Source organism: Pongo pygmaeus, chromosome X (genome assembly GCF_028885625.2).
Source record: "Pongo pygmaeus isolate AG05252 chromosome X, NHGRI_mPonPyg2-v2.0_pri, whole genome shotgun sequence".
NCBI classification, from domain to species: domain Eukaryota; kingdom Metazoa; phylum Chordata; class Mammalia; order Primates; family Hominidae; genus Pongo; species Pongo pygmaeus.
The window spans coordinates 144,836,734-144,849,792 of NC_072396.2; the positions used below are offsets into that span (position 1 = coordinate 144,836,734).

Sequence of the window (13,059 nt, forward strand, 5' to 3'; positions counted from 1 at the left end):
GACACAACAGAAAAAGAGAATTTTAGACCAATATCCTTGATGAACATTGATGCAAAAATCCTCAATAAAATACTGGCAAACAGAATCCAGCAGCACATCAAAAAGCTTATCCACCATGATCAAGTGGGCTTCATCCCTGGGATGCAAGGCTGGTTCAATATACGCAAATCAATAAATGTAATCCAGCATATAAACAGAACCAAAGACAAAAACCACATGATTATCTCAATAGATGCAGAAAAGGCCTTTGACAAAATTCAACAACCCTTCATGCTAAAAACTCTCAATAAATTAGGTATTGATGCGACGTATCTCAAAATAATAAGAGCTATTTATGACAAACCCACAGCCAATATCATACTGAATGGGCAAAAACTGGAAGCATTCCCTTTGAAAACTGGCACAAGACAGGGATGCCCTCTCTCACCACTTCTATTCAACATAGTGTTGGAAGTTCTGGCCAGGGCAATTAGGCAAGAGAAGGAAATCAAGGGTATTCAATTAGGAAAAGAGGAAGTCAAATTGTCCCTGTTTGCAGATGACATGATAGTATATCTAGAAAACCCCATTGTCTCAGCCCAAAATCTCCTTAAGCTGATAAGCAACTTCAGCAAAGTCTCAGGATACAAAATCAATGTACAAAAATCACAAGCATTCTTATACATCAATAACAGACAAACAGAGAGCCAAATCATGAGTGAACTCCCATTCACAATTGCTTCAAAGAGAATAAAATACCTAGGAATCCAACTTACAAGGTATGTGAAGGACCTCTTCAAGGAGAACTACAAACCACTGCTCAAGGAAATAAAAGAGGATACAAACAAATGGAAGAACATTCCATGCTCATGGGTAGGAAGAATCAATATCATGAAAATGGCCATCCTTCCCAAGGTAATTTACAGATTCAATGCCATCCCCATCAAGTTACCAATGACTTTCTTCACAGAATTGGAAAAAACTACTTTAAAGTTCATATGGAACCAAAAAAGAGCCCGCATCGCCAAGTCAATCCTAAGCCAAAAGAGCAAAGCTGGAGGCATCACACTACCTGACTTCAAACTATACTACAAGGCTACAGTAACCAAAACAGCATGGTACTGGTACCAAAACAGAGATGTGGATCAATGGAACACAACAGAGCCCTCAGAAATAATGCCACATATCTACAACTATCTGATCTTTGACAAACCTGAGAAAAACAAGAAATGGGGAAAGGATTCCCTATTTAATAAATGGTGCTGGGAAAACTGGCTAGCCATATGTAGAAAGCTGAAACTGCATCCCTTCCTTACACCTTATACAAAAATCAATTCAAGATGGATTAAAGACTTAAATGTTAGACCTCAAACCATAAAAACCCTAGAAGAAAACCTAGGCGTTACCATTCAGGACATAGGCATGGGCAAGGACTTCATGTCTAAAACACCAAAAGCAATGGCAACAAAAGCCAAAATTGACAAATGGGATCTCATTAAACTAAAGAGCTTCTGCACAGCAAAGGAAACTACCATCAGAGTGAACAGGCAACCTACAAAATGGGAGAAAATTTTTGCAACCTACTCATCTGACAAAGGGCTAATATCCAGAATCTACAATGAACTCCAACAAATTTACAAGAAAAAAACAAACAACCCCATCAAAAAGTGGGCGAAGGACATGAACAGACACTTCTCAAAAGAAGACATTTATGCAGCCAAAAAACACATGAAAAAATGCTCACCATCACTGGCCATCAGAGAAATGCAAATCAAAACCACAATGAGATACCATCTCACACCAGTTAGAATGGCAATCATTAAAAAGTCAGGAAACAACAGGTGCTGGAGAGGATGTGGAGAAATAGGAACACTTTTACACTGTTGGTGGGACTGTAAACTAGTTCAACCCTTGTGGAAGTCAGTGTGGCGATTCCTCAGGGATCTAGAACTAGAAATTCCATTTGACCTAGCCATCCCATTACTGGGTATATACCCAAAGGACTATAAATCATGCTGCTATAAAGACACATGCACACGTATGTTTATTGCAGCATTATTCACAATAGCAAAGACTTGGAACCAACCCAAATGTCCAACAATGATAGACTGGATTAAGAAAATGTGGCACATATACACCATGGAATACTATGCAGCCATAAAAAATGATGAGTTCATGTCCTTTGTAGGGACATGGATGAAATTGGAAATCATCATTCTCAGTAAACTATCGCAAGAACAAAAAACCAAACACCGCATATTCTCACTCATAGGTGGGAATTGAACAGTGAGAACACATGGACACAGGAAGGGGAACATCACACTCTGGGGACTGTTGTGGGGTGGGGGGAGGGGGGAGGGATAGCATTGGGAGATATACCTAATGCTAGATGACGAGTTGGTGGGTGCAGCGCACCAGCATGGCACATGTATACATATGTAACTTACCTGCACGTTGCGCACATGTACCATACAGCCTAAAGTATAATAATAATAATAATAAAAGAAAAAAAATTAATTTTTAGGTCATATTCATATACATTTTCATTTTATGAATGGGGGTAAATAATTTCAAGGTAATTCGAGATGTATAAAAGCAGTCTCAAAGTCTGAACTGACAATATTAAACATGTGTTTCAGTGAGAACATAAGATAAAAAAAAAAAAAAAAAAAAAGAAAAAACATCCAGAATTGAATGCTTGAGTTCTCAGTTCTGTAGTGTACATGAGATTTGAACAGGATAAATGAAAATATACAGCTAGATACATCATAATAAAACTGCAGAACGTTAAGGATTAAGATACTATCTTTAAAACTACCAGAAAACATTGATTACCTATGAAGGAATCAATTAGACTCTCAGTGTATTTATCATCAGTAAAAAATAGTATTATCTTAAAGTGCTAGATAAAAATAATTTCAAGAGTGAGGGTAGATGAAAGTATTTTTACACATGCTCAGCCTGCTCTTTTACAGGTCAGAGAGGGTCACTAAAGGAACTCTTAAACTATATACTTAATAAGAAGAAAGGGCGAGTGTAGAATACAAGAACAGGTTAAAACAGCATAGACATGGAATCAACCTAAATGCCCATCAAAGGTAGACTGGATAAAGAAAATGTGGTACATATACACCATGAAATACTATGCAGCTATAAAAAATAATGAGATACTATCCTTTGTAGCAACATGGATGGATTTGGAAGCCATTATCCTAAGTGAACTAATGCAAGAACAGAAAATCAAACACCACATGTTCTCACTTATAAGTGGGAGCTACACATTGAGTACACATGTGACCTGGTTTAGATCTGTGTCCCCACCCAAATCTCATGTTGAATTGTAATTTGAATGTTGGAGGAGGGGCCTGGTGTGAGGTGATTGGATCATGGGGGCAGATTTCTGTTTTGCTGTTCTCATGTTAGTGACTGAGTTCTCACGAGATCTGATTGTTTAAAAGTGTGTAGCACCTCCCCCTTTGCTCTCTTCCTCCTGCTCCGGCCATGTAAGACCTGCTTGCTTCCCCTTCACCTTCCACCATGATTGAAAGTTTCCTGAGGCCCCCCCAGCCATACTGCCTACACATCCTGTGGAACTATGAGCCAATTATACCTTTTTTTTAAAAAAAAAAAATGGATTACTTAGTCTCAGGCATTTCTTTATAGCAGTGCAAGAACGGACTAATACAACATGGATACCTAATAATCAGTATTGAGTATCAATCAGTACAAAGAAGGGAATAACAGACACCAGGTCCTACTTGAGGGTGAAGGGTAGGAGGAGGGTGAGAATAAAAAAACTACCTGTCAGGTACCATGTTTATTACCTGGGGGATGAAATAATCTCTACACCAAACGCCTGCAACATGTAATTTATCCATATAACAAACATTCACATGTACCCCTGAAACTAAAAGTTAAAAAAACCAAAAATAGATTATATAGTTATATATTTAATTAATTGAATGTAAGAATTACTTTTTGATGTTTAAGAAAATATAAAATTAATGCTCAAGGTAAAATGAAAAATATTAGAGTATTTAGTTTGAGGTTATAATGTGCTAAGTTCTATGTCATATTCAGTAGGTGAATGAAAATTATAATAATTTTAGGTTGTGTTAGAAAAATTTTATATATCCTTATGACAGAAGTGGTGAAGAGTATTACAGACAAAAAATTAGTACAATTTTATATATCCTTAAAATATTAAAAATAACCAGTAAAAACTAGAAATATTATCTATAGCTTCAAAATATGTAGAGAAAAAATATAGAAAACTTTATAAATCAAACTGAAAGTCAAGAGAAAAAATGAAACAGAAAATGATGTTATACAAAAATCATAAAATGAGAGAAAATTTCTAAAAATGTCAGCAATCGTTATAAATGTGAATAGATTAAATTCAGCTATATAGAAGGAAAGATTACCAAATTATGAAACAAAGTCCAATTATATGCTGTTTGTAAGATATACACCTAAAACCAAACCAACAGAACATTGAAGTTAATGAAATAGAGCAAATAAATGCTATGTGAATTCTAACCAAAAAAAGATTAGTGAGGTAATAATACATCAAAGTAGAATTTGAGAGAAAATCATTAATAAAGAGAAACATTGCATAAAAATACATCAACTAGGTGTAATAACCATGGACTTGTATGCCCCTAACTTTGAAATATACAAACAAAACCTAACAGATATACAGAGAGAATTAAACAAATCCACAATTATAGCAAGAGATCTTAGCACATCTCTCTTCAAAATAGAAAGACCAACTGAGATAAATGTCGAGTAGAGAATCCAAAATTACTCAGTATATTAAGAATCAGAAAAAATTGTCCATGTCCATAAAAAATAAACATATGCCAAATGCCAATATGATGCAGTTGTTGAAATTATATGACAAAGACTTTAACGTAGCTATCAAATGCTCTATCAAGTAAGGGTAAATGTTTTTGAAGTAAATAGAAATATAAAAAATGTCCTCAAAGAAATAAAAGATATAAAGAAAAAATAAATGAAAACTTGAGATCTTAAAACTGCAATAACTAATATAAAAAACTCATTGAATGAACTCAAAAGTAGAATGGAGATGACAAATGTAAGAATCAGTGATCTTGAAGAAAAATCAATAGAAACAATTCAATCTGAACAAAAGGGAGAAAAAATATTTTAAAAAATGAACAGGGCGGCCAGGCATGGTGGCTCATGCCTGTAATCCCAGCACTTTAGGAGGCCGAGACGGGCAGATCACGAGGTCAGGAGTTCAAGACCAGCCTGGCCAGCATGGTGAAACCCCGTCTCTACTAAAAATACAAAAAATTAGCTGGGCATGGTGGTACATGCCTGTAGTCCCAGCTACTTGGGAGGCTGAGGCTGGAGAATTGCTTGAACCCAGCAGGTGGAGGTTGCAGTGAGCCAAGATTGCGCCACTGCACTCCAGCCTGGGCGACAGAGTGAGACTCCATAAAAAAAAACAAAACAAAACAAACAAACAAAAAAAAAACAGGGCTTCAGGAATCTATGGAACAATATCTAAAAGTTTAACATATACATAATCAGATTCCAGAAGGAGAGGAGAAATAGTGTAGGGCAGAAAATATATTGAAGAAATAGTGACTAAACATTTTCCAAATTTGGCGAAAGATATACACTTAAAGATTATAAAAGTTCAGAGAACCTCTAGTATTATTCATAAAAGAAAACATGATATATTAGACTTCATCAAAGTTAAAAATGTTGGAAATGAGAAAGACACTGATAGAAGAATGAAAAGCTACAGCCTAGGACAAAATATGTGCAAGTCACATATTCAATAAAAAATGTACAGCCGAATATATAGGGGACTCTTGAAACTAAAAAGAAAACAAATGAGCCAATTTAATTAAAAGGGCAAAACATTTTGTGAGAAACTTCACAAAAGTATGTGTGTATATGTATGTATATATACAGTATATATACACACACATATGTATATATATGCTCATATATATGAACATCTCGTCATGTCCCCATACATATATATATACACATACGTATATATATATATATGTGTATATATATATGTATGGGGACACGAAGAGATGCTCATCATACAGAAATATTAGTTAAAACCACGTGGGACACAGTGACACAGACATTACAATACAAAGCTAAACATAAAAGGCAATATAAAGTGTCAGTGAAAATATAGAGTAAACTGGGACTATCACGCACTGTTGGAATAATCACTTTGAAAAATAGTTTGGCTGTTTCTTAAAAAGAATTAAACATACTCCTACATGCGTTCCAGTTATTCCACTTCTAGGTATTTACCCAAAGGAGAAGAAAGCACAAGTTCATATAAAAACTTGTACATAATGTTTACAGAAGCTTTCTTTGTAATAGCTAAAAACTGGAAGCAACTTCAATGTCTATCAATAGATGAATATATAAAAAATAGTGGTATATGGATAAAAATGTGGAATACTACTCAGCAATAAAAATGAATGAACTATTGATATACACAACAACATGGATGATTCTCAGTATCATTATGCTCAGTGAAAGAAGGTAGACATGAAAGACTACTTACTCTATAATTCCCTTTATATAAAAATCTAGAAAATATAAACTAACCTTTAGTGACAGAAAGCAGGTTAGCAGTTGCTTGGGAAGTGGGATGCAGGAAACATGGGAAGGAGAGATTATCAAGAGGCCTGAGAAAATTTTAGGAGATTATAAATGAATATGTTCACTATTTTAATTGAGGTGTTGGTTTACCAGATGTATATGTATGTGGAAACTTATCAAATTGCATACTTTAAACATGCAGTTTACTGTAGGTTAATTATTCTTCAATAGACTGTTTAAAACAAAAAGAAAAAAGAAAAACAAAAATACCAGAGACTGGGGCCAAATTATGAAAGATTTTACATAAAAAAAAGTTTCCCTCCATGACACAATCACCTGGATACACACACACACACACACACACACACACACACACAGCCAGTTTAATTGAGCTATAATTACATGCTGTACAATTCATTCATTTAAAGTACAATAAACCATTTAATAAATGTGCATAATTGAATGATTTTTAGTATATACACTGAGTTGTGAGGTATATTTTTAACGCCGCTACCTCAACAGAATATGTTTTTAGTAATACACATGAATTAACACAAATAATTATAACCAGAAAGAAAATAAAGTGTAAATTTTCTCTATAAAACATTTTGCATATAGTTGTCATAGTAAAAATCATAAGACAACTTTAAGAAAACTAAGCAAAAGTAAAATGTAGGCAACTACTGAAATATGCAACTGATATAAAATTTTAGCATTTTGATTTTTATGTAGTATTAATGAGCAATTAAAGAATACATTTCATGCTTGAGTATATTGTTCAAATTCAGTAAAATATTTTATTTTCAAATGTAATAAAAATGTCTTTATCCCCCCAAATTTTACTCCTTAAATTTAACACTTCGTTTCACTGATTTAGACACCAATAAAAGCAAGTGATTACACAGAATCACAGAGCTGAGGTAACTCTGGTTGTTCTTTGTCTTTATAATCACGTTATAATTTTTAATTTCGTGTACTTTTAAAGTGTAGACATATGTATCATATATTACCACAGGGACTGCAGTCTGGAAGTATGCTCAAAGCAAGCTCAAACTGAGGTAGGAGGCAGGACTTGACTCCAGAGGCGGGGCTTGGACAGCAGAACGGATTGAGGACTAGCTAAACCAGGTCTAGGGCAGAAGCAGCTAGCTTTCCTTAAGCCTTGTCTAGCAATATGTCATGTCAATTTACCATTGCCATGGCAACACCCAGGAGTTACTGCCCCTTTCCATGGCAATGACCTGACAACCTGGAAGTTACCACCCTCATCCTAGAAATTTCTGCATAAATTGCTCCTTAATTTGAATATAATTAAAAGTGGGAATCAACATGAGTGTAGAACTGCCTCTGAGCTGCTATTCTGGGGACACTGCGTATGGGGCAGCCCTGCTCTGCAAGGAGCAGGAGCAGTACCTCTGCTGCTCTCTACACTTCTGCTTCAATTAAAGTTGCTGTTTAACACCACTGGCTTGCCTTTGAATTCTTTCCTGAGTGAAGCCAAGAACCCTCCCACCTAAGCCCCAAGTGTGGGGCTTGCCTGTGCTGCATCAAAACAATTCCAAATTGTTAAGAGCTTACTTTAGAAAGGAACAGCCTATGTCTTGCATCAACTATTTAATAAGGATTTATCCAAATTAACTTCCCTGTAGAATAAAATGATTATTAAAACATAAATATTAAAAATCAGCTAATTTGCACCTTACATTGATTTTATTCAAGCTTAAATTTAACCACAGCAATCTTTCACAACTCAGACCAGAAGAGGATTTGGGTAGGGAAAAATTGAAAACTTGTATCTGGTGCTAATAAGTAAAAGACTGACTTTTACTGGGTTTTATTATTCTTATATTAAAATTCTCTGCAGACAATGTTTTTCTTTATGGCCAGCAAGTGGGCAGACCTCTGCCACTGCCCCCACGCTTGGTAGGCCACTGCTCCATCCTAAGCTACTTAACAAGAAAGTGACCTAATTAGTGCTGGGTTTGTGGCCTCCAAACTTCACTATTTGTCTTTCAGGGTGCTGAGAGTGACACTTTCTTTCTTTTTTTTTTTTTTTCTTCTTTTTTTTTTCTTTTATTTATTTATTATTATTATACTTTAGGTTTTAGGGTACATGTGCGCAATGTGCAGGTTAGTTACATATGTATACATGTGCCATGCTGGTGCACTGCACCCACTAACTCGTCATCTAGCATTAGGTATATCTCCCAATGCTATCCCTCCCCCCTCCCCAGTCCCCAGAGTGTGATGATCCCACACAACAGTCCCCAGAGTGTGATGATCCCCTTCCTGTGTCCATGTGTTCTCATTGTTCAATTCCCACCTATGAGTGAGAATATGCGGTGTTTGGTTTTTTGTTCTTGATGGAAATCATCATTCTCAGTAAACTATCGCAAGAGAGTGACTCTTGATAGGATGAGTTTTGGGTCCTCCTGAGGGCCTTTACTTGCTTATAGGATAGTGTGGGTTACGACATACACCACTATGACACGGATGACCTGGAGGTGGTTTTATTGTCTTTTTGTGGGGTGTGTTATTGCCACACACATCACACATAAAACCCTCCTCCTAACTGGGTTCTGGGAATTTAGACCTTGATGTTGCTACCCACACCTACCCTAAGTACATGTAGAAACACCAAAGCCCTTTTTCTTCTTGTCTGTGGGGTAAAGTGTTGATTTGTCTTCACTTCTTAGTCCTCACTCACTCCTTATCCCCCGATAGCTAACTGTATACCTGTTGGTCTGGCCCCCAACCATACAGGACCCTGCCTCTCTCCCTCTTAGCAGTTTTTCTTTCTTAACCCCCTCCCCACTACAGACAAACATCCACATCATCCTTTTACATTGTGCTGATTTTATTGCGTTCATCAGCATGGGTGGAACACTGTTGGTCTCAGATTTGGCCTTTATGTGATTGGTGATTCCCCAGAGTTGCTGTTGCTAGTTGTACGTTTCTGATCCACGCTCTGCATTTACTGGCAGCAGAGATGGTTACTTGGGATGGTTTGCTTTTGCCAGCGGCTTCTGGGCTTGCTCTTCTGATTTTTATTTTCTGTTGTCTTTTGTGCTTGCTCTTCTGATTTTTTTGTTGTGTCTTATTCTGCTTGTGGTGACACACAAATATTGTTGGTCTCATTGTTATCCTAGGCTTTTTGGAGCAGGAAGGAGGTGATTGAGTTTTTTTTCTTGAATTCCTTTGAAGGGGTTTTTTTACCTTTATGATTTTCTTCTCCACCTAGAAGGACAACACAGTGAGCCAGAAGGACATTGGTTTAGGGGAAGAGAAAGAGGTTGTATAGGAAGGGGAGCTTTATGAATAGGAGTGCAGACTGAGGAAGGGGGTTGTGCTAGGCAAGGACAGGATAGGGGTCTTGAGAGAATAGAGGGGAAAGAAAAGAAGGAACAAGGATAGGATCATCTGACCTTGCCATTTTTGTTGGTCTTTTGTTGAGAAGAGTTCTTCTTTTCCTTCTTCTCTTTGGTTCTTGGGGTTGGCTTTTTCGTGCTTATAATTGGTTGTTTCATATTTTCTTTAGGCTTCACTGGTGTGTGGGTCTCCTTAGCCATATTTAAGCCTCCCAGTGGTCTACCCCATGCTCCTGACCTCCTTATGTATACCCACCCCTGGGTAATGAGGAGCCCCACCCTTCAGCTTTGTTTGGTCAGAATGGGGCACCCCTATCCAATGGTAGTCCTGAGGTGGCTTGGACATCACAAAGCGCTGATACCTCTGTGGGGGTGGTGTTGCTGGGGTGGCCAAAATGTGGTTGGAGAAAGGGGATTTTTCCACCCCAAATACTACCCGAAGGTCCATTTCAAAATGACCTGCTACCCTCATCATTTCCCCATGTTCAATTCTGGTGGGTCACATAGCAGGGAGAAGGTGTCTCCTTAAAGGCATTCCCTACAGCCACCCCCATTCAGCGGTTCATTCTGTTCTCTCCCACCCTTTACCATGACCTACTATTTTGGATGTCTTATCTAAAATCCCTCCAAGGTACAGTGGCCTTATTTAATTCTCAGTCAAAATATGAATCATTCCACTTCCCTCAAACAAATTTCCATTTGTATCTGTTTTGGTATGGTTTGTAAACTAAGACAGGTGTTTTTGGGTCTTTTTTTTGTTTTTTTTTTTTTGGTTTACATTTCTAAATGGTTGAGAAAAAAAGCAAAAGAATATTTTATGATGTAAAATTTATGTGAAATTGAAATTTCAGTGTTCATAAAACTTTGTTAGAACACAGATACACTAATTTAACTATCAGCTATGGCTGCTTTCACACTACAACAGAGTAGTTGTGACAGAGATTGTATAGCCTGCACCACATAAAGTATTTGCTATCTGTCCTTTTAGAAAAAGAGATTGCCAACTCCTCATCTATTCTGTTCCATTGATCTATTTGCCTATCCTTATGCCAAAACCACATTGTCATGATTAATTTCATGTCATGTCACAATTTTATGCTAAGACATAAAATTAGGTAACACAGCTCATCCAACTGTGCTCTCCTTTTACAAGATCACTTCAGCTATTCTAGGTCCCTCATACATTCTTTTTTATTATTATTATGCTTTTAAGTTCTAGGGGTACAAGTGTACAACGTGGAGGTTTGATACATAGGTATACATGTGCCATGTTGGTTTGCTGCACCCATTAACTCGTCATTTACATTAGGTATTTCCCCTAATGCTATTCTTCCCCTAGCCCCCGACCCCCCGACAGGCCCCAGTGTGTGATGCTCCCCACCCTGTGTCCAAGTGTTCTCATTGTTCAATTCCCACCTATGAGTGAGAACATGCGGTGTTTGGTTTTCTGTCCTTGTGATAGTTTGCTCAGAATGATGGTTTCCAGCTTCATCCATGTCCCTGCAAAGGACATGAACTCATCCTTTTTTATGGCTGCATAGTATTCCATGGTGTATATGTGCTACATTTTCTTAATCCAGTCTATCATTGATGGACATTCGGGTTGGTTCCAAGTCTTTGCTATTGTGAATAGTGCCGCAATAAACATACGTTTGCATGTGTCTTTATAGTAGCATGATTCATAATCCTTTGGGTATATACCCAGTAATGGGATGGCTGGGTCAAATGGTATTTCTAGTTCTACATCCTTGAGGAATTGCCACACTGTCTTCCACAATTGTTGAACTAATTTACACTCCCTACATTCTTAAAAATTTTAGAATCAGCTTTTCTATTAATGTCAAAGCCTGTTATGATTTCATTGTGATGGTGTTGAATTTATAAATCAATATAGGGAGAATTGAAATCTTAACAACTTTGAGACCTTCAATTTGTGAACGTATATCTCTTCATTTATTTAGGTGTTTAATTTATCTCTGCAATGTTTTGTAATGTTCAATTTGTTTAAACTTGATGTTGTTTCCTCCTTAAGTATTTGGTAATAGTCATCCGTGAAGACATCCATTCCTGAAACTTTCCTTTTGAGAAGCTTTTTTGTTTTGAATTAACTTTGGTATTTACACTATTCAAAAAGTCTAGTCTAATGTTAGTTTGGAAAATTGTTTTTCAAAGGCTTTTTCCATTTCATCTAAATTGTCAAATTCGTTGGCATAAAGTTGTGCATAATATTCCCTTCATATTTTTGAAATGCATGTAGCATGTGTAGTGTTGCAACCTCTATAATTTCTGAAATTGGTAACTTATGTTTTGTGTTTTTTTTCTTGATTACTCTTAGCTAGGCTTTTATGAATTGTATTCTTTTAAAACCTATCTTCAGCTTTCTTGATTTCTGTTTATCATTTTGGCTTTTTGTATTTCAATTATTTCTGTTCCTTATCTTTACTATTTTATTTTTTCTATTCAATTTGAATGTAATTTATAGCCCCTTAAGGTGAAATCTTATATTATTCACTTCAAACCATTCTTCTTTTCTAATATAAAAATAAAGCTATAAATTTTCCACTTGGGACTGCTTAAGCTGCATCTCACAAAATTTGATATATTGTGTTTTCTTATGCAGTTTGATATATCTTTAATTTCACTTCTAATTTCTTTTTAAACCATGAGTTGTTTAGAAGAATGTCCCTAATTTCCAAGTATTAGGGATCTTCTAGATATGTTTTTGCTATTGGTTTCTAATTTAATTTCTTTGTGGTCAGAGAACATATTTTATGATTTAAATATTTTAAAATATATAGAAACTCATTTTGTGGCCCAGAATTTGGTTTATCTTGGTGTAGGTCAAATTTGGTTGATAGGAATTTTCAAATACTGTATATCCTTACTAATTTATTTGTCTGCTTCATTTGCCAATAATTAATAGAGGAGAGTTTAAATTTACAGCTGTGATTATGGATTTATCTATTTCTCTTTTTAACTTTGTAAAATTTTGCTTCATGTGTTTTGAAGTTCTGTTATTTCTTGCATACTCACCTATTGTTTGCATTGTATATTTCCTCCATCCTAGTACTTTCAACCTAGCTGTGTCTTGTATTTTAAGTGC

The 13,059-nt window shown here is 36.1% G+C and overlaps 1 protein-coding gene across 1 annotated transcript; it reads right to left on the reverse strand.

Annotated features, from left to right (window-relative positions):
* Window positions 1-9,427: 9,427 nt before the first annotated feature.
* Window positions 9,428-10,237, reverse strand: LOC129025315 (uncharacterized protein AH6.3-like). The gene is made up of 2 exons (XM_054473074.2): window positions 10,014-10,237; window positions 9,428-9,825 (listed from the first exon to the last, which is right to left on the reverse strand). The coding sequence occupies exons 1-2, from the start codon at window positions 10,155-10,157 to the stop codon at window positions 9,484-9,486; spliced, it is 486 nt and encodes a 161-aa protein (XP_054329049.1). The 5' UTR covers window positions 10,158-10,237; the 3' UTR covers window positions 9,428-9,483.
* Between the last annotated feature and the right edge of the window lie 2,822 nt (window positions 10,238-13,059).